The sequence below is a fragment of the Bactrocera neohumeralis genome, chromosome 5 (genome assembly GCF_024586455.1).
Source record: "Bactrocera neohumeralis isolate Rockhampton chromosome 5, APGP_CSIRO_Bneo_wtdbg2-racon-allhic-juicebox.fasta_v2, whole genome shotgun sequence".
In the NCBI taxonomy this organism is placed as follows: domain Eukaryota; kingdom Metazoa; phylum Arthropoda; class Insecta; order Diptera; family Tephritidae; genus Bactrocera; species Bactrocera neohumeralis.
The window spans coordinates 18,851,203-18,871,173 of record NC_065922.1 but is presented as its reverse complement, the minus strand read 5'-3'; the positions used below and the strand labels follow the sequence as shown (position 1 = coordinate 18,871,173).

The 19,971-nt window shown below is 38.9% G+C and overlaps 2 protein-coding genes across 7 annotated transcripts in view; one reads left to right on the top strand and one right to left on the bottom strand.

The window, feature by feature from the left end:
- LOC126760452 (uncharacterized) overlaps nt 1-5,610 on the top strand; it is a 45,614-nt gene extending 40,004 nt beyond the window's left edge. For 4 of the 5 annotated variants that reach the window (XM_050476093.1, XM_050476091.1, XM_050476090.1 and 1 more), the window contains 4 exons: nt 141-267; nt 1,980-2,146; nt 4,172-4,542; nt 4,608-5,610. In XM_050476093.1, coding sequence (XP_050332050.1) covers nt 141-267; nt 1,980-2,146; nt 4,172-4,542; nt 4,608-4,779 — 837 coding nt within the window. In that variant the 3' untranslated portion in view covers nt 4,780-5,610. The remainder of the gene's footprint in view (nt 1-140; nt 268-1,979; nt 2,147-4,171; nt 4,543-4,607) is intronic. The other variant, XM_050476094.1, reaches the window with a different exon arrangement.
- A 101-nt stretch (nt 5,611-5,711) lies between these two features.
- Nucleotides 5,712-19,971, bottom strand: part of LOC126760451 (uncharacterized) — a 34,294-nt gene continuing 20,034 nt past the window's right edge. The window contains exons 2-9 of one of the 2 annotated variants that reach the window (XM_050476088.1): nt 18,129-19,211; nt 9,269-11,635; nt 8,962-9,185; nt 8,264-8,904; nt 8,085-8,186; nt 7,894-8,028; nt 6,046-6,569; nt 5,712-5,878 (exon numbers count right to left, since the gene is read on the bottom strand). In XM_050476088.1, the coding sequence (XP_050332045.1) occupies nt 5,743-5,878; nt 6,046-6,569; nt 7,894-8,028; nt 8,085-8,186; nt 8,264-8,904; nt 8,962-9,185; nt 9,269-11,635; nt 18,129-19,204 (5,205 nt within the window). In that variant the 5' untranslated portion in view covers nt 19,205-19,211 and the 3' untranslated portion in view covers nt 5,712-5,742. The remainder of the gene's footprint in view (nt 5,879-6,045; nt 6,570-7,893; nt 8,029-8,084; nt 8,187-8,263; nt 8,905-8,961; nt 9,186-9,268; nt 11,636-18,128; nt 19,212-19,971) is intronic. The other variant, XM_050476089.1, reaches the window with a different exon arrangement.

Here is a 19,971-nt window from a genome sequence, read left to right as displayed (position 1 = left end):
CTATTATGTAATTTTTTAGGACCGATCTTTATTATTTCTTATTCCATTGTCTAAGGCAATTCTTACATAAAATATAAATTTTTCTAGAATTTCTTTATTATAATTATTCAATAAAAAATCCTGCACTTTCTTAATTTCAGGCCGTCTACATGTCCACCACTGTACCGCAGAATATAAAAGGTAGTAAAATCGCCGGCCGACATACTCCAACAAGAAATAGTTTAAGGCACAGTCGCATGCTAGTTGTAAATAATAAAACATATCCAGGTAAGTGGCAAGGTGCTTGTTCTGTCTATAAGTAACACTTAGTAACAAATTAGAAAAAAAATTTAAATGCTAACACTTAGAAAAATAGCTTTTGACATGTGTCTTTTAATTTGCGGCGCACTGTACTTAGTTTAATTTGACTTATTCTCTATTTTGTAGTACGATTTAGCGTGCGCATTAACCGGTATGTACATATGTATGTTTACTTATTTAAAACTAATTAAGTATATACGCATGACTTTAGAAACAACATGTTAACTTTAATTGCTGTTAGAAAATAAATCCTAATAGTCGGTTGCTTATTAATCCTTTTATTACTAATGGACCATTTAATGCTAAGATGTAATTATTGCACTTCATACTTACATACATACATACATACATTTACATTAGCGATTACAATAGTTTTTTAATGTCTAGAGATGGCAAGGTATCGATAATTATCGCTTATTTCGGGTTTTTATACCGATTATATTGAAATTGTAAAACAATAAACATGGTCATGAAATATTGAGCTAAATTATGTTGTACCGTTTTTGTACCGTATTTGTACCGAATATGGGAATAAAAGGCTAAAAGTCGAAATCGATAATGATTTATGCATAACCAGCTAAAAATATGTGTACCGATTTTGTATCGTATTTGTTCCCAAAATGAAAATGCATAGCCCAAACGCGTAACCTTTTGATAATGCGAAATTAAATGTTAAGCTTAGTTTGGATGTACCGGTTTTGTGCCGTGTTTGTATCAGCCATAAAAACGGACGACTCAAAACGGTGAATCAATAAAAAATATCCAGCTAATAATTATACCGTTTTTTGTGCCCTTATTATACCCAACATGAAAATGTATAGCTCAAAACGTGAATGTGAAATTTATATGAAATTTGTAGCATAATTTAGTAGTACCGTTTTTATTCCGCATTTGTACCGTAATTGCACCCGGACAACTCAAAGCTGGAAATTAAATTAAAATCTCGCTAAAAATCTATGTACCGTTTTTGTACCTTACTTATATCCAATTTGGTAATGCATAGCTCAAGACCTGAGCTTAGATTATATAGTAATTGTTACATAATTTTTTCAATTATGAAATGCCGATTCTACAATAATTATACCGTAAGAGTATTTTAATGCTTCCTAATACGAGTATGAGACCCAAGCACCAGCCTTTAAATCCGTTCCCACCTATGTAAATGCTTTCACACAAATATACTATACATACATATGAAAACAAGAAGCTTATTAGACTCGCCAACAATTAAGTGTAATCTAATCTATAATAGAGTTCAAACTAACATAAAACACATATCTATAAGCCCATTTACTTTTGTTGTAATTGCCCTTCCACTTTACTATGATATACTAATTTGATTTCCGTAACGGTCTTAATAACTAGCAACTATCATTTGATAATCTTCTTACGTCAAGTTCAATATATTTCTGACATATACTGTAGCACGTAATCCCCGCAATAATTAACCCTAACCAATCTAGTGGTAATGTTAATAACCAGATTTTGTTGTAGTCAGTCGGTCTATTAGGTCCCCAAGCAAGTGAGCGCGGTTAGTAGACGACAAACTTTTACAGCATACACAACAGATCACTTACTATATACTGGATTTATTTGCATCAGATATACACTTACATAAATATATTTGTTTATATATTATCAGCATATATTTTCTATAATGGAGCCTTCTTTGTACACAGCCACTCAGTATCCGAATCCAATGAGTTTTAAATATCCGAATCTTGCCCGCTGGTTGCTCATACTGGAGATAATAGTTGGTCTACTAATATCATTCCTAGCAATTTGGATATTCTGTTTGGCACCCAATACGGCCATACAATATAATCCATATTGGAGCGGTTTAGTGGTGAGTAGCTTCGTATTAAGCTTTCTTTATACATATAAAAATCTAGATTTAAGAGTTGAAAAGTGGAAAAATTGTTTGTTGTTTTGGATTAAGCGCATAGAGTTTTAGTTAAATCAGTTGAGTCAAAATACTTTCGGATCTGAAAGAGTAAACGGTCAATTGAAAAGTTCCCGGCCGCAATGGAAATGGCTTCATTAATACCCTCCGAAGTTCAATCGACAGTCATCCGAGAGGGCTACACACGTTGAACCCGCCCCAAAGCAAGGTTATGTCGTCTGTATTTTGGGATGCGCATGGAATAATTTTTATTAGCCACTTTGAAAAAGGCAGAACCATCAAGAACAATTATTACATAACGTTATGGACCTTTTGAAGGACGAAATCGTCGAAAACGGTTGCATTTGAAGAGAAAGGAAGTACTTTTTCACTAAGGCAATGTACCGTGTCACAAGTTAGCGAAAACGATGACAACAATCCATGAATCGGCCTTCGAATTGCTTCCGCATCCATTCCGTATTCACAGATCTGCCCCCAGTGACTATTTTCTGTTCTCAGATATCAAAAAAATGCTTACTGGGAAGAAAGTTTCGTCGTACGTCTTACTACATAAATGGTATCGAAAAGTGATCGGAATAATCAGTGTATCATCTTTGAAGAGAACTACGTTGAATAAAAATATTTTTTTTTCTAAAAGACATGAGACTTTTCAATTGACCTATTATATTTATACAACATTTATATAATGGGGACAAAGTATATTTATTAAACGTTTATCAAAGAACTTCTGAAGCTCCTCCTTATATATAATTGGAATATCTCTGGATTAGATACTTGGCTGAACGTATACTCTTGATTCAGTCATAATGGTTAATGTTAGCTCACGAATGAAAGGATCCGCAGCCTCTTTAAGCTTATTCCGAACGGCTAAATCTTAATTGGAAGTATTCATTGTCTGCTGAGATTATATGTTAATTTATTACCGAGTTCAAAATCCGATTCAAAGTATCACCTTCAACTAATAGAGCCCGCTCTCTTCCACAGTAAGAGTTATATGATTCCGTTTTTGTTGCACAGATATCTGCATTTGAAATTTTTATTCTGTGTCTTCTCTTTTAAGCCACCGTTCCTTAACTCGAGAGGACTTCTTAAGTGGACACTAACATAATATCCATCTTTGAGCCAAAGTCGAAATTCCTACATTCCTGGCACTTTTACTTTTCTATGGCTTTACATGATGTAGATTTTTACTATCTTATTTTAGACGGAAGTTGAGTATTTTGCCATCGAAGCCATCACACAAAGCGCGCAAAAAGTTTGACCGTCTTCAAATTTATGAAAAAGCCTTGTCCTGTGGACCCATTTCCTCCATTGACTAAAACCACGTATGCAATGAATGTGGCACCTACCCAAACTACAATCATTCTTCAATTAAGTCCAACGCATTTTACAAAATTCATCTTCTTCAAATACCTGGCCTAATAATCCATCGAGCAATTTCGTTAGGTGTCCGGAACGCAGTATCTAATGTATTCATTAGTTGGAGCTTCTAAATCTAGAAAATATGACTTGAAATAGGCTGAATAGCTTTTTCTTGGTAATTAGCTAACGGTTGTGAAGCTTTATTGTCGACTTATGCCTCTCAAGATACAAAAACTTAGGGACCGGAGATTCTGAAGGCATCTTTTAATCCCTTGATGAGATCGTTTCTGTCTCAGGAAACTTCTAGAACTTTAGGTTCAAAATAATTCTAAAGATGTGCCTTACCAATCCGCGAAATCAAATATCGATAGATTAACTCCATCTCAAGAGACTTAAATAACATCGACTTCAAAAAAATTCTCGAAAGGTGCCTTACCAATCCGCGAAATCTAGTATCGATCCAGTCTTCAGAGCACCATGAAATATTATCCATTTCAGCGTTCGGAGTTAGCTTCAAGTTTCATGTACCAGCTCATTATACTTTATATAACAAATCTCAAAAAAATTATATCGTCTCTCAACAACTTCTCTCTAACTGCTTTGCAGCTCCTGCTCGCTGGCATTCTTGGACTTGTGCTTGTACGCTATCAGCGTATTAAACGTCACAAAGTACGCGAGAATTGTTTCAAATTTTTACGCGCCGACTCATACTTGCTGGCACTCCTCGCCGTCCTGCTGTGCTGTGTGGCGGTCTTCTGCGCCGCCCTGCACTATGCGCGCCTCTGCGCCGACGACACACACTGTGCGCCGACAAATATTTTGCTGGAGCATGGTTCCTGCACGTGCATCTTCAACGCGAACGAAGACGAGTTGACGGCGCCGACGAATAGCAGTGCGGCACAAGTGGCGAACGGACTGTTGGACGAAGAAGTGGTGCCGGAGCATTACAATGATCAAAGCTACAAAGTGGAGTATCGGTAAGGGAAAGGGTGGGCAGGTTGGAAATTTCAGTTTGTTTACTGTATATATTTTTCTTTTGCAGGGACTTGAGCTGCAAGGAGCTGCGCGGCGAGTGGATAACCATACTGATTCTATCGATGGCGCTTAACACTATTGGCTTTCTGCTCGCCTTTGCCTACACAGTGTTGTTGTTTTGCTGTCGTCATAGCGCCAAGCGTCCGTTCTACACCTCCGTCCATACAAGTACCTTTTAGACAAGGATTTGCTGTAGGCTAAAAACACACACACACACACGCACACACATACACAAATATACCTGTAGTATTTTTAAATTTAGCGCCACATACATACATATTTATTAATATGTAATTTTATTATAAAATTTTAAAAAGTTTGTTTTTAGTGATGAGCTCATTCTATACAAGCACACATACTTTTGTGTGGAGTATGTTACACACACACACACACATGCATAAGTCGTTGGCGCTTTGTACTTAATTCGATTTTAAAACTAAGTTTTAACACTCTAACTTTCAATTTTGTAAAATTTTAATAAGAAAACACGATTTGCATAATTTATAAAAAATACTTATTTATTTAAATACGATATATATTTATTATTACTGCATTAATGCACTCACATAATTTTAAAATAATTGATTTCGAAAAATTTTTTTTTAATATTAAAAATTTGTAGTATTTAAAAAAAATAGATTTTTAAATTTAAAAATTGAAAAAAAAATTATTTTTAAATTTTAAAATTTTTTTTTATAACCATTATGACTACCTTGACTTTGATAATTAATAATATACAAATACAGACATACATACACAGATGTAAATGCAAATGTTGTGAAAATTGATTACAAATTCTCGAAAAAAAATTCTAAATTTTTTTAAATATTTTTACATTGCAACATGTGGCAAGTACAAGCTGTTGCCAACCATTTTGATATTAGAAACTTAAATGAAAATTATTTTACAATGCACACAGACAAATACAAATGCATGAAATAACTGTTTTGTTAAAGAAAAAATGCAAATGGAAATGCTCAATAAATCGCAAATGAAGTGCAGTTACTAAATGATGGCGTTTCATTACAGTTAAGCGTACTTCACTAAGCATAAATGCATAAACTAACTATGTAAATAACCTATACTGCTAACCTATTTACGCAATAGAAAAAATTTTATTATTAAATATTATTGCACTGCAGCTACTTGAGAATAATTTCCGCCGGTGGCAGTATATTGTCGCCATACAAGCTATACCAAATGCTGGAGTACCAGATCGTGCGGTCGACCCACTCGCTGCCTGCTAACACATGACCAATGAAGGGTGAATCGCGTGATCTACAAGAAAATTAAAAAAAAAAAAAAAAAAATATATAAAAAACTACATGAAAAAATACAAAAAATTAAAGATATAAAAAAAATAAAAATAAAATAATAAAAATAACTTTCAATTTAAACTACCCAAAACTTTACCCTATATAACCAAAAACTAACCACAAACTAACCTCAAAATCTGCGTTTGCGTGCGCTCGACGAAAGTGATGGCCCAGCTCCACGGAAAGTCGCGTTTCTTCTCAAAGCCCAAATACGCTGTGGTGCTGTGCAAGAAGATCTCACGCACAATGGTGGTTTTGTCATTTTTGTCTTTTTTCGATATCACAATTTTTCCGTCGCGTAACTCGCAGAGCAAGGATTTGAAGGACTTCGTGCGATTATCGGCGAATTTCAGTTCTTTGCCGGGTGTTACGGTTGCCAGATTTTTAACGGCACGTTGTACTTCGCGCAGCGTATCGATCGGCTTGACAACGAGATAATTGTTTTTGCGATCATCCTCGGGCCAGTAGGACCAATTGAGCACGACGTCGAATACTTTTGTGTCATGGTGTAGCGGACGCTCTAAACAATCGTTCAAAATGACTTCGTGCAGGGATACTTGGTGGGTGGACATATGCATTTTGGGCGCTAGCTCGCGGCAGATGTCGTAGGCGGTGCGGGTGGGTGTGATTGTGACATTGACCTGATCCTTTTCCTGTACAAAAAATTCAAAATTCGTTATTAATCTATGAAATGGAGAAACAGTAAAGTACTATTCTTTGGAGTTACGTCAACTATGGATGTGGTATCGCGTTCCCGCTTAGTTACCCGATTAACAGCTCTAGCCAAACCTCAACCATAACTTTTGGGCAATAAAAATGACAAAGCACAAAAATAAACACAAATTGACCATAAAAAAGACTTACACGCCTCCAATGCATACTACTCAAACCGAGTTATATGGTCAATAATATGAATACCTAGGCTTTAAGTGAGATTCTCGAGCCCGATAAAGCTTAGGCATTAAATAAAGGTTGAAAATACTGTTGTCTAGATGTCGAGATCTTTTTTTTGAAGAAGAACACGAGCCAAAATCATCTCAATACGTCCATCTTGACAATTATATCTTTGCGATATCAGAATCTGAAATATCTTCAACCAAGTTAACTCAAAATAGGTTTATAGAGCTCAAGGTACTTTGAGGATACACGAGATCTAAGTTGCAACAACCTTTCGGGACGAGCAACATCTACTCAGATGGATCATAAATGAAGTAATGGAGTGGATGCCGAAATTTATTAAGGGATCTATTGCTCGGAGTTGGAGCTCAGACAATTCTTTCTGCGGCAGGAACAACATAAAGAAGATCAATATACATGTACATTGAGAGTCAAGTAACAAATAAGGCAATAATCTCCCATCACATTGCGTCAGAGAATGTCCTTAAAAGCAGGGAGGCAGTACAAGGGCATTCCGGGAATCGAAATAGCTGTTGAGATTCCCAATAGTGTCATTCGTCTGGCTATCGAACCGTACTTCAAATACGTAAGTCCCTAAAAACCATACATAATGATATTTCTAAAAGCGCTGACAGACGGAGCACAGTGAGATGGAACAAGGGCCCCATAGGCACCGGCATGCGAGCTGAATGGGTATTAATAACGATCAGACATTCTGTAAATGAATAGAAGTAGTTAAAAGACAGACGCTGCTTCTGTCCAAACTTATCTAAAACTCGTCTTATATATCTAGGAGCTTCGCAGTTCAAGGGACTAGGTGAAGTATCAAAATTAGATGTCAAGTCTGTGTGAAAGTTTGTAAAAGGTGTTAAAATCCTGTGTGACGAATACTACAGCTCGAATTAAAATGAACATCTGAAGACCACCTCTGTATGTCCTAGCAGTCGTTCAGTATAACCAAACCTAACCTAAACCTACTTATTAATAAAAAATTGAGGACTAATTCTCCAACTGACAACTCATAATATCTTCTTTTTCACACCAACAACTTTCCAACTCTAGATATAATCTAACACTTACCTCATTTGTAAGCTCTGGTTTGGCATTTAGAACCACCCACATCTTCAAATCGCCTGACTTTTTCACAGAGTCTGCCATCGTTTCTGCGGCCGCATAGTATTTCTGCAAGCACATCAGCATTTCTTGCTCCTTTTTCTATAATAATAGTATTTTTAATAAAATGTGGAACTAAAGTCAAAAAGAAAACTTACCATTTCCTCCGGCGTCAAAGGAAATAAATTTTTGTAAAGTGTTATTAGATCAGTCAAGACATCAGCCTCCTTCTGTGAGTAAACCATTTCCTCTTGCTGATGCTGATCGGTAAAAAAATGAAAATAGTTTGACTTATAACCAAGTTTATCCACAAAGCCCAAGGAATTTAAGTGCTTACGTGATTTTGTAACAGCGTAGGACCCCAAATCATTGTCAGATTTTTCGTACTCATCTTGTTTTTCGTTTTCTGTGAACTTATAAATGCCAAATGTCCGACAATTTTCTTCAGAGTCTCACGTTCGATCACACTCAGACGTGCCAAGAGTTCTTTGTACGCTTGTATCTTCTCGGACGCTTTCGTGAGTTCAGTCACACACATAAAGCTCTCGGAGAGTTTACCCATCAAACGTTCAGGCAGATCGCGCATGAAACGCTTCAAAACGTTAGCCACATCGTGTTCGTTATATTCGTTTCGTGTGATCTCGACATTGAAGGCGTCGGCACGGAAGGCAGATAATAGCTTTAATATGGAATTTTCGGAGCCGGATTTGCGATAAATACCCTCCGACATGGAACCGTGTATATAAACGAAATTGATGCATTTATCCACAATAACGGGAACATTGAATTTAGTTAATTGTTGATCGATCAGCGAAAAGCCATTATTGTGTGCCACTTCGCGGATGATGTGACGCCAAATTTTAGTTTCGCGGGGTGAGGACATAATCATATATACCGTAAATGGTGGACAGTCTATCATAAGCGTCGGACCAGACTCGACGTGTAAGTTGCGTATCGTTTCATCGCTGTCTTTGAGCACTGAAATCAAGGAGTTTATAAGAAAGAAAAGGTTCAACTCTGTCTTCATCTACTTACCTATGCAGCGCGCTTTGCGTAGATCCATTTTCTCCAGATTTCCGGCAGCTTCACTTACGAATATCAAACGTCTCTGATTCTTCTTCAACACGAGCCAAGTGCCGCTCCACTCGGAGGTTATCGAATTCTTCAGATAACACCAACCGGCACGATAGTAATGGCAGAGATATTTCGGTGGTATGGTATTGGTTAGGCTTTCTAACAACTTTTGCATCCAAATGCCGCTGAGGGGTAAAAACAAAAATTTTAAAAACAGTTCAGTTGACATTCTTCCACTCTCTCTTTCTTTATCTTCTTTTCTACTCACCGCTCTGATTCCTTGCTCACACCATACAGATGTGCCACACGCTGATGCTTGCAGTTGCCCGACGAGGTACTCGTCATAACCAGATTCGGATTCGACATTGCCTGCACATTACCCGAACTCGATTGATTCTTCGGAATTGCTGTGGTAATTTCAAAGCAATAGAAATGTGTCGAATTATCAGTTACACGACTATTGCTTACACACTGCAAAGTCGTAATGCAATCGAGTGGTATGGTTTCTTTGGGTGTCTTCATCTCCTGATCGAGGAATGTTTGAAATTGGCGATCGCGCAGTATGGCCTTACGATTTTGCATCTCTTTCAGTATATCTTCTACAACACCGGATGGAAAACGTATCAACGGTCCCTCGTAACGCACGAGCATTGGCGAGAGTGTGGGACGTGGCACCATCTGTAGCGTAACCTTCACATCCGATTTGGGTGCCATTTTGAAACTGCTCTTACGCGTGATCGCACCGACGCGTTGTTTAACATTGGTGGAGAATACATTAACGGTGTTCATGAAACGTGACGCACGTGATTTTTGTTCGTTAGGCGTGAATGGTGGACGGCCATCAGCGCCAATAGCTTCCAAATAGGATGGTGGACCATCGCCGACGATATTCAGCTTGTTGAAGGGATTACGTCTTTGCTGCTCATTGTTTTCTTTATTGTTGTCCTGCACGAACCATTGTGTGCGATTATCGCCACTGCGGGATAAGTCTACGTTACTGCCGCTTGCGGGTTGTTCCTCAACTCGGCTTAAGTAGGGTCGCACGCGTTCCTCCTCATCGTCCAGCATGTTTTCCATGCTCTCCGAGAGCAGCTGTGCGTTTTGATGCACAATCTGTATTTGAGAATCTCTGACGCTGTTTGTGGTGGTGGGCTTGTTGCTCGGTGTAGGCAGCACCACTGTGGCTGGCTGCTGCGACACTATAGCCGTTGTGGTGCCGGTAACCGCAGTCTGATTGTCTTCCTCTGATGTACACATGCTAACATCGTCATCGGATTTCACTTGATCTCCCGAAACTGTGCCGTATATATCCTCCTCGAGCAGATGCTCCAAAAGCAAGAGCTGATTGCTTTTATCTGAGTTGCAGATTGTGGCGGCTTTGCGACTGGAAAGCGGATCGAATTCTTGTATAATTTCGACAGGTGCTGCCATACAACCGCCAACTGCGCCTTCCACCTCGGCAGTTTTCGTATGGCCAAAATTATTTGCCTGCATACGCGATGTCGAAGGTCTGCTAATCGTGGTATTTTCGTAGTTTCTATTTGCTTGTGTCGCTGCTGATTTGCTGCTTGTGGCCATTTCGAATACCCTACCATAGGTGGCATCCTCGTTGGCATATACCGGCTCTGGTGTTGAGCACACGCTCTCCTCCACACTATCAGCGATATACTCCCAAGAGTCACTGCGGTCGGGATTCGGCATACGCCGCTCGGCGGCAAGTATCTGTTTGTGCAACAACATAGATTCTTCGCGTTCCGCAGCTGCAGCTTCCATATTCAATTGTTGCAGCTCAGCCGAATCAACATTTGGACGTAAGGAGGCGCCACCGACCGGTGATGGGGTGTCCAGCGCACGTCGCAGTTGTATTTCTTCATAATTCTTACGTCGCTTCAGCCGTTGTGGTGGCTGTATGGGCTTGAGTTTGCCATACAGTCCATCCGAAATCTCGGCCACCACTTCTTTCGGCAACGTCGGCGCTGGAAAGTTGGGCATTGGCGGCGATGGTAAATCCATTGAGTCGCGCGAAGTGCCAACTGAACTGTTGTCCGTTGCATGTGTCTCCTCTGTGACATTTTGCAGACTCGTATTGCTGCGTTGCTTCTTCAGCGCCACACTGGCCGCCTCAGCGGCTATATGTTTGGGCACCATCACCGACTTACTAATGGGTGCGTTACGTGCGAATGATGTTTGTGGCGCAGTTTTGAGGGCGTCTTCATAAGATGGTGGCGCGGGTAGATCCAAATCGCTGCGCGCCGCTCTTAAATTACGCGGCAAATCATATGAGCAATCAGCGGCGCTGGCGGACAGATCTTCAACGCCGTCGGTTTTGTGATTCAATGGGCTTGTGAAGGAGATGGAGCCGAAGACTTGATCGTTGGGTGGCAGTGTTTGTGGACGTTCCGTGTGGAATTGCGCTGTGGCCTTCTCCTTCTCTTTGTCCTTCTCCTTTTTGGTCAGCGTGAAGTTTGTATTGAAGTTTTTACCGACGCTACGCAAACGTTGTGCCGTCTCACTGCTGATCGTGCTGAAATTCTTATCGAACTTGTTCTTTATGCCCTTAGTTTTGAGCGCCACACGCTCGCCGATGGATTCGGTGAGTAGTTTCGATGTGGAACCAATGGATTTCAAGAGTTCACTACAATGAAATGTGTTGAGAAGAGAATAAATGATTATTGGGTTTTTCTTGTGAAGTTCTACAGTCTTCTTTTTATAAGCTTTGCGTGACCGTTACCCTCACTTATCACCCATATGTGTATATGTACGTGTGTCCGCCGCAACAACTACCAGTTTTTTATTTGTTAATGTGCAAATTAAATACAAATATTAATAAGTTTTTGAGTGTAATTGCTAAATTGATCAGCTAGCGGTGCTCTGATGTGCTCACGAGCGCCAAACAAACGAATCTGAAGTTTCCGAGCATGCAACGCAGCCTTATTTATAAAGAAATGGGTGATGTGGCAAGTATATACTGAAAATGTGGCATGCATATAAGTGAGTCAATGCAGCGATAAGCATATATGTATATATATATTTTGTTTCTCAAGAATTTATGTACACTCGTGTATCTCTCCAGTAGTTTGCCGAGCAGCAGGGAGAGGCATGTATGTGGTGTAATTATTAAGTCCATTCTTCACGCATAGCACGCATAACACCGAGGCATATCTATGCAGTTAATTAAGCGCTAATAATGCGCTGGTGTATGTGTAATTTGTGCATTTCCAGAAACACACATATACGTATAAACATACAAATGTACAGGGCCTCGCTCCCAAAATGTGCATCTAATTAAAGCGATACACGCGCCGCCTTCCTTCCTTCAGGAAATGCCACTAAATTTAGAAGTCTTTGACGGCGCACAAGAAAACATTTATTTACATATGCATATATACATACATACATATAAATATATGCAAGTGTGTATATATATATCAAAAACAATGTCGTGTGACAAACATTGAACATCTGTGGCGTTGATCTTGGGAAGCAATCGTCTATATTGTACGCGTACTTTATACCAACCCACACATACTCTCTAAGTTTAATTATAGAAACGTCAGCCAGGCATTTGAAAAATGATGGCTCACGAGTGAACTTCAAATATATATGTATGTATAGTATATAGAGGGAAGTGTATCTAAAAATAAAGCAAACGGCGATGCTGAAGTCCAAATATTTTTGAAGCGTCATGTTTGAAGGGCTTTGCTCAATGATGAGACAATTGAAATAAGGTTTACATCATGCGTATGTCTTAAGATTAAGTTAACATAGATTCTTTCTTGGTTCTATGACCACTAATTCGCACTTATAAGCCTGACAGGAAGGCTATTGAACCAAGAAACATGTAAAAACAGAATGAAGTATAGCCAACGTTAAGGGTGTTCCGTTTAAAGTCACAAGATCTCTTCACTCCTGTTGCTGATGAGGGTCTTAAAGTCATCTATATGATTGCCACAGAACCCAGAGTGAGAATATTTTGACGGATGCAGAAGTCGAAGGTTCCTGGAGTTAAACTTCACTTCTAAGGAATCATCACTTTTGCCAAGACATATAAGCTTTGTCGGAAATAACGAAATGGTTTAAATGGTTTAAAGCCAAAGTAAAGAGTGTGTGTATCCAATCTTGTCTGATGGATTATTTTCCAAGAATTAGAGAGTATAAATTACATTTTCTAACTCTAACTCTGTTAACCTATGTATCATAAATGTAAATTTTCCACTCTATATGTTTCTCAGAACTTTTTTAAAGACCTGAAGAAGTCGTATTCTACACTAGTTAGTTGGAATTTTAAGTGACAATTGCATTAAACTGTATTATAATCAAATTATACTTGATACGAGAGTTAAAAAGAGAAGCGAGACGTATTTGCAGACAAAAAAAAGAGAGTGGCCGAAATCCGTAAGTACGAAGAGCTTGACAAGCTGTCCAACAGGGATCATGCTCGAAAATTCTACGAAAAGATGCGGCAACTAACAGAAGGCTTCATGACCGGAGTATACTCTTGTAGAACCCCTAAAGGTGATCTATGATTATGAAAGGAAAACTTCCACAGCCTCTTGAATAGCAGTGAAAGCATAAGACCTGGAGATGGTGAACCGGATTCCCCAATCGATGACGATGAAGCAAACGTTGTATTGCCCGAGCACGAAGAAGTTCGAATAGCAATTATCCGTCTGAAGAACGACAAAGCGGCGGGGGTCGATAGATTGCCGGCTGAGCTATTCAAGTACAATTCTTAGTAGAATATGGTTGGACGAAAGTATGCCCGACGATTGGAATTTAAGTGTATCAAAGTAGATCGGGAAGGACCTCTCCGAGCCGATCGATACGTAACGAGGTTTCAGACAAGGCGACTACCTTTCGTGCTACTTCTTCAATCTGCTTTTGGAAATATAATTCGAGCTGCAGAAGTTAATCTCGAGCAGGTACAATCTTCTATAAGAGTGTACAACTGCTGACGTATGCCGATCATATTGATATCATTGGCCTCAACACCTGCGCCGTTGGTTCTGCTTTCTCCAAACTGGACAAGGAAGCAAAGAAAATGGGTCTGGCAGTGAACGGGGGCAAGACGAAATATCTCCTGTCATCAAACAAACAGTCGTCGCACTCGCGACTTGGCTCTCACGTCACTGTTAACTCCGAAAACACCATGTTATATCACAATGAAAGACTTCATAACTTATGAAAATATTAAAGGAATTCGATTAGATTTTAATTATTACTACAGACCTATTTATTAAAATTATGTTTCAGACAATGTTTAAAATATTTTACTAACGCACTTCTTTTTTTTGAGGGCTTGTATTTATGAAAAAAGAATCAAAAATCAACTCAAGGCGAGAACATTTCAACTCTAGATTGGAAACACATTTCACTTACGCCTTTATACGACTTAGCCTTACGACTTCTACCGATTAGATGACAGAAATAATAATTCTTTTATTACAAAATTAATATTTCATTTATAAATAAAGTTCACTGCACTTTTTTGGGATAGTTTCAATACACTGATCTTGACTATTTCACTTCCACTTTGTTTCTGGAACCCGACTAAATTAAACACAAGCAACGAATGTTCTCTCGATTTATACAGTAAAGTAAGTAGGCCTAAAGCATATCAATATTAATTTAATTAGTCCAAGGAAAATTACCAGTAGTAAAGATAAAATGTTCAGCGCCGAAAAAGTTACATGGGCGAGAACGTCAGGAGATAATATCAATGTTACTACGCGTAACGAATTATGATTATGGTCATAATACGGCCGCAACTCCATAAGGGCGACAGGAAATTTTTAATCACAAAAAGCTTGAACTAATTTGGGATTATTTTAACTCCAAGCTTAAGCATAAGCTGAGTAAAAAATATGCAAAATGACATGAAGATATCCTCGCTGTCGTATCTAAACTACAAATCTTCGCTTAAAGCAGATTTCCTTACTTCTGACTTTATAGCAACAGTTCAGAATCAAGAATTGTTTGATTGACCACATAATGAAAATAATATATAGTATACTTCAACTATGGCCCACTAGATTTTCCAATGGGGTACTTTTATAGCATGTTTTTTTATTATAAGATGCCATAAAAACATATTGATTTTCATTCATAAATTTAATTATCATATCACGTGGCATTGATTTGTGCCAGCTGGGTGTCACTATACAACAGTTATGCAGATTTTATTGCCAAATACTATCGATATAGTAATTGTTGACGTATTTACTATAACTGCCGCACGTCAGAACACATTATTTACCATAAAATTATTACGTTATAACGAAGTTGTCCACACATTTTATTGCGTACCAAGTCCTACCTGAATTTATATACCACATACCTTTATAAATTATTGGATTTGTTTCCTGTACTTGAAAAGACAGAACTAAACCAAAATTTGGGGCCGTCACTATTTTTTGAGTCATTAGCTATCATAATTAGAGAACATTTATCGAGCGATTATGCACTGTGATACAGTCATAAGTCTCTAAAGTTGAGATATTCAGAAATGAAGGAGATACAGGGTAGATACAGGGTCCGTAGGGGCTGATTTTCTTCCGCCGCGACTATACTTCGGATCGTGCGCGCACTGACTGGATTCGAGGGGGCGTTTCTAGCTAACGAACGAGGGCGCGCTCCGAGTTTCCAGTGTTCAGCAACTTTTGTGTTCTTATTCGTAGCAGTTCGCTGCGACGTTTTTAGAGCATTCGTGTTAAATTCTTTCTTTCGTAAAGTACATAGTTGCATTTGCGTATATTTTTTTGAAATTAATATTTTGAATATATTTAAAAAATTTAATTTCATCTTTTGGTAAGTAATTTGCAAATATGTATACAAATATAAATAATGTAATATAAATATTTTAGAAAATGGAGTATGATGAAAAAATCGAATTAATTAAAGATATTGTGAAATGTATGGAGGAAGCCATACAAATTGATTCAGACGATAGTAAAAAGGGTGATATATCTTTGTTTTAATAAATTGTATTTCTTAATTGACAGAGCTGGTTAATATATGTGATAGAGTGGGCCAAATACCTATAAGGGAAAAGAAACGACAATGGGTTAAGGTAAAGAGTAGACAATGGGTTAAAGTAAAGTGAAAGAGAATGAGAAAAAAAAACTCGAGCAGAAAAAATGCTCGTGTGAAGGTAATGGGCGACAGCAAAGAGAATCGCCCGAAATTATCCGTTGCTTCATGTAATCGCAAATTAACAAATAAGATGAAAGCAGAAATGAAGTTACAAGTTCGTCCGGAAAGTAATAGGGCTGATTTTCTTCCGCCGCGACTATAATTCGGATTGTGCGCGCACTGACTGGATTCGGTAGAGGGCGTTTCTAGCTAACGAACGAGTGGTCAGTTATCTCCGAGCACGTGGAGAGTCAGGACAAACATTTTCACGCGATTTTTTTCTGTAAGTGGTGCAAGCCGAAAATGCAGCGTTCGTTACAGAGAAGGTACGTGATTAAATTCTATGTAAAGCTCAGTAAATCTGTGAAAGAAACGTTTAATATGATCAAGCAGGTTTACCCAGATGTTGCTTTAGCAAAAAGTGGTGTGTTTCGGTGGCACCAGGCCTTTTTGCGTCTCCTCGCCCAAAAAAAGGAAAGAATGAGCAAATCCAAAGTAAAAACGATGCTCATTGTCTTTTTTTTGACATCAAACGCATCGTCCACCATGAATTTGTTCCTCCTTGTTCCTAACCAAGGTCGGCATCCCAATGCTTCCGTAGCCGCCCTACAGCCCAGATATAGCCACCCCGTACTTTTTTTGTTTTCTTGCTTGAAAAAAGCGATGAAAGGCAAGCATTTTGAGACGATAGAGGGGATCCAAGCAACATGCATCTCGGTTTTTAAGGCTATTCCGAAGAATGCCTTCCGTAACACCTTCAATGCGTGGAAATATCCGTAGCAGCGCTGCATCGAAGCAGAAGGTGCCTATTTTGAAAGTTTTAAAAGAATTGTAACGATTGGTTCAATAAATTTTTTAAATCGACTCAGGCCTATTAAAGTAGTTATACTTGTACAATTATTAACTCCGAAAAGGCACAACTGTGGTCTTACGTCTCTTCGTAAAGGCGGAAAGGGGCTTAGAAACCGTATTCGCAGCTTTTGTCAGAAAGGAATTATAAGAATACCTCTGTCATTAATCTACTTTTAACCCCTCAAAACCTTAAAGTTATTGAAAGGAAAATGAAGAAGGGCAACATAAAACTTAGTTAGATATTTTTTGTGAAACATTTTAATTTTGATAAAACCAAATGAGACCCAGTCCATTAGAGAGCTGACAGATCATTAGTATGTGAATTATATCTATTTGAGTGAAACAACTTTTGTTATTGTGAAAAAAAGGGATAAAAAGGAATTTTGCGAGTTGATAAAATGTTGCTTTTTGGTGGGAGAAATTGAAGCAAAAACTTGGTTTAATGAAGAGTCGAGAGAAGAAACGAAAACATCAGAAAAATCCACAATATTTGGATCTGAGGAAGCTCTGTGCACCCTGTAAAAATTCAGTGAAAACGATGACAAAATTATATGAATCGGGTTTCAAAGTGCTTTCGCATTCACCGTATTCTCCCAAACCGGCCCTCAGTGACCATTTTGGTCGAATGAAGAGGTGATCACCGAAACTGAGGCCCATTTTCAAGCAATGGACAAATCGTACTACAAAAATGGTATCGAAGGGTTAAAGGGTCACTGTAATCTGTGCATCACCTTTGAAGGAAACTGTGTTGAATAAAAAATAATAAAATTTAAATCCTGTTTTGTATATTTCGTGCCTGAACTTAGTTCCTTGTCTGCTACTCCTTCGAACACGCTAAACAAATATCAAATTCTTAAAAAATTTGGTGGAAATATGTTTGTTAAAAATGTTACTGTGCATTAAACCAATAATAAACTTATTAGAAGTACAGTTATGTGCGTTAAATTATACCCAACTATATGTTTATATGTAAGTATATCAGCAGGCAGTGCAAAAATTATATACAAACACCAGTTAATTGCCAAAATACCGTTTCGAGGAATGTTAGCGCCAATAAGCATGCAAAATAAACTAAAAACCATTTAAATGAACACTACAAATATTTCGAAAATGCGTGTAACGGTTCATAAAGTGATAAGCATTACTTGTTGACTTTAGTTTGATTGCACGCAATTGCGTTGGTGTCAGGGGCATTGGTGAGTGCAGTGAATGCGCTTTTGTCGTTTGTCGTTTGGTTGCCAGCGGCAATGCCAGTGAATTGATTGTTCAATTGGTTGCTGTTGGTGTTGTTGTTGCGGCCACTATCGTCGCTATCAAATGCAATATCAACCTCAACGTCATCGTCAACATCGTAATCATCATCGTGTGCGCTAATATCACTAGCATTGTGCGACACATAACGGTTCAGATTGCATTTGCCACCTACGTCGCTTACATACCCGGGTGAAGGTGATTTGAATTTCGCATTATCGCCGCTCTCATTCGAACCGTCCAAGGATGAATTCAGCGTTGCATTGGAGGCCGATTTCTGTTTGTAGCTGCCGCTGAATGAGCGCTCACCAAAAGCGCTGCCGCCACCATCCATGGTCACATTGTAACTGCTCGTGGTGGACACTTCGCTGCCGATGGAATAGCGCTGTGCGCGATTGGCGCGCTCCCGTTCTACGCTGAGGTAAGTCTTCGGCGGCAAATCGGGCGCTTTACGCATCGCCGAGCGATTGTTCGATGGCGATGATGCTGTCGATGTATTGGGTGAAGTTTCCTTGCTGATGGCGCCGGTGGCGCGCGGCAGTTGTGGATAGAGTGACGGCGTTTTTGGCGAGGGGCTGCGTAAAGCTGTATTCTCGTAGATGCTGTTGGCGTTCTCGAAGTCCGTGTTTTGGGGTTTACGTGGCCGCGGCGCCGGTGTAGGTGTGGCATAGATGGGTGCGGCCGTGACCTCCTCATTTGCATTGGGTCCATACAAGTCATTTGTTTCTGTTAGTATGGACTTGCGTGTGCCGACGCTGCCGGCATCTTCTTGATCCGAGTGCGTGCCGAAGAAGATTTTATTATTTGGCACTTTTTCGGTGCAATTTGTGACTGTGTGTATGTTTTCCGAATTGATGTTGAGATTTTTATTAATCAACTCGACGGTGACGTTTTCATAGTCGGTTTTGCGCAGCTCGGGGTAGAGGCGACGCGGCGCGGGTACGGGTCGGCAAGAGTCCTCCTGTTCCATATTGAAACTGAAAAGAGTGAAAAACGAAAAACGCTAAAAATAAAGTGTGTGTTCGAGTGTTTGTAAAGAGTTATGTACATTTTTTGGAAAAATGAGGTTATGGTGAATACATTTTTAGATTATAACAGAATAAGTTTATAGGTAGGTGTTAAGTTACATTCGGTTGCTGTAGTGATGCTTAAGTTAAAGAATTTTAGTTACGGTAAATCTTTTTCGAAAAATAAATTCTAAGGTCTAGCTCCTTCTGTGTGTTACAAACTCCGTGGCAAATTTAATATAAGCTCTTCAGGGTTGAAAAAAAGTTGCGATCAACCACTAGATTATCTATTAAAGAAACCTTTGATTCTTCAAGGATTAGTGATGATCACCGCAAGGAGGTTTGGTGCTATCTCTGCTTCTGTGGATATTAGTGGTGAATAAACTGCTAAAGAACTTGGAAGGCAAAGCCCTTAAGATAGTGACATATGAGGACGACATTGTCATCTTAATAACGGGTAGGTTTCTACAGACCATTAGCAGTATTATGACCACCACCGTCAGTACAGAACTGCGCATCGCAAGCGGGTCAGGTGTTGAACCCGGAGAAAACGGATCTGCTTGTGTTCACAAGAAAGCACGAAATTCCTATATGGACGCTCCCTTCGATAAATGGAACACAACTTTCTCTCAAAGACCGCACCAAGTACCTTGGGGTAGTCTTGGACAGTAAACTGCTGTGGAAGCACAACATGGAAGCAAGATTGAGAAAAGCTAGCAATGCTTTATAT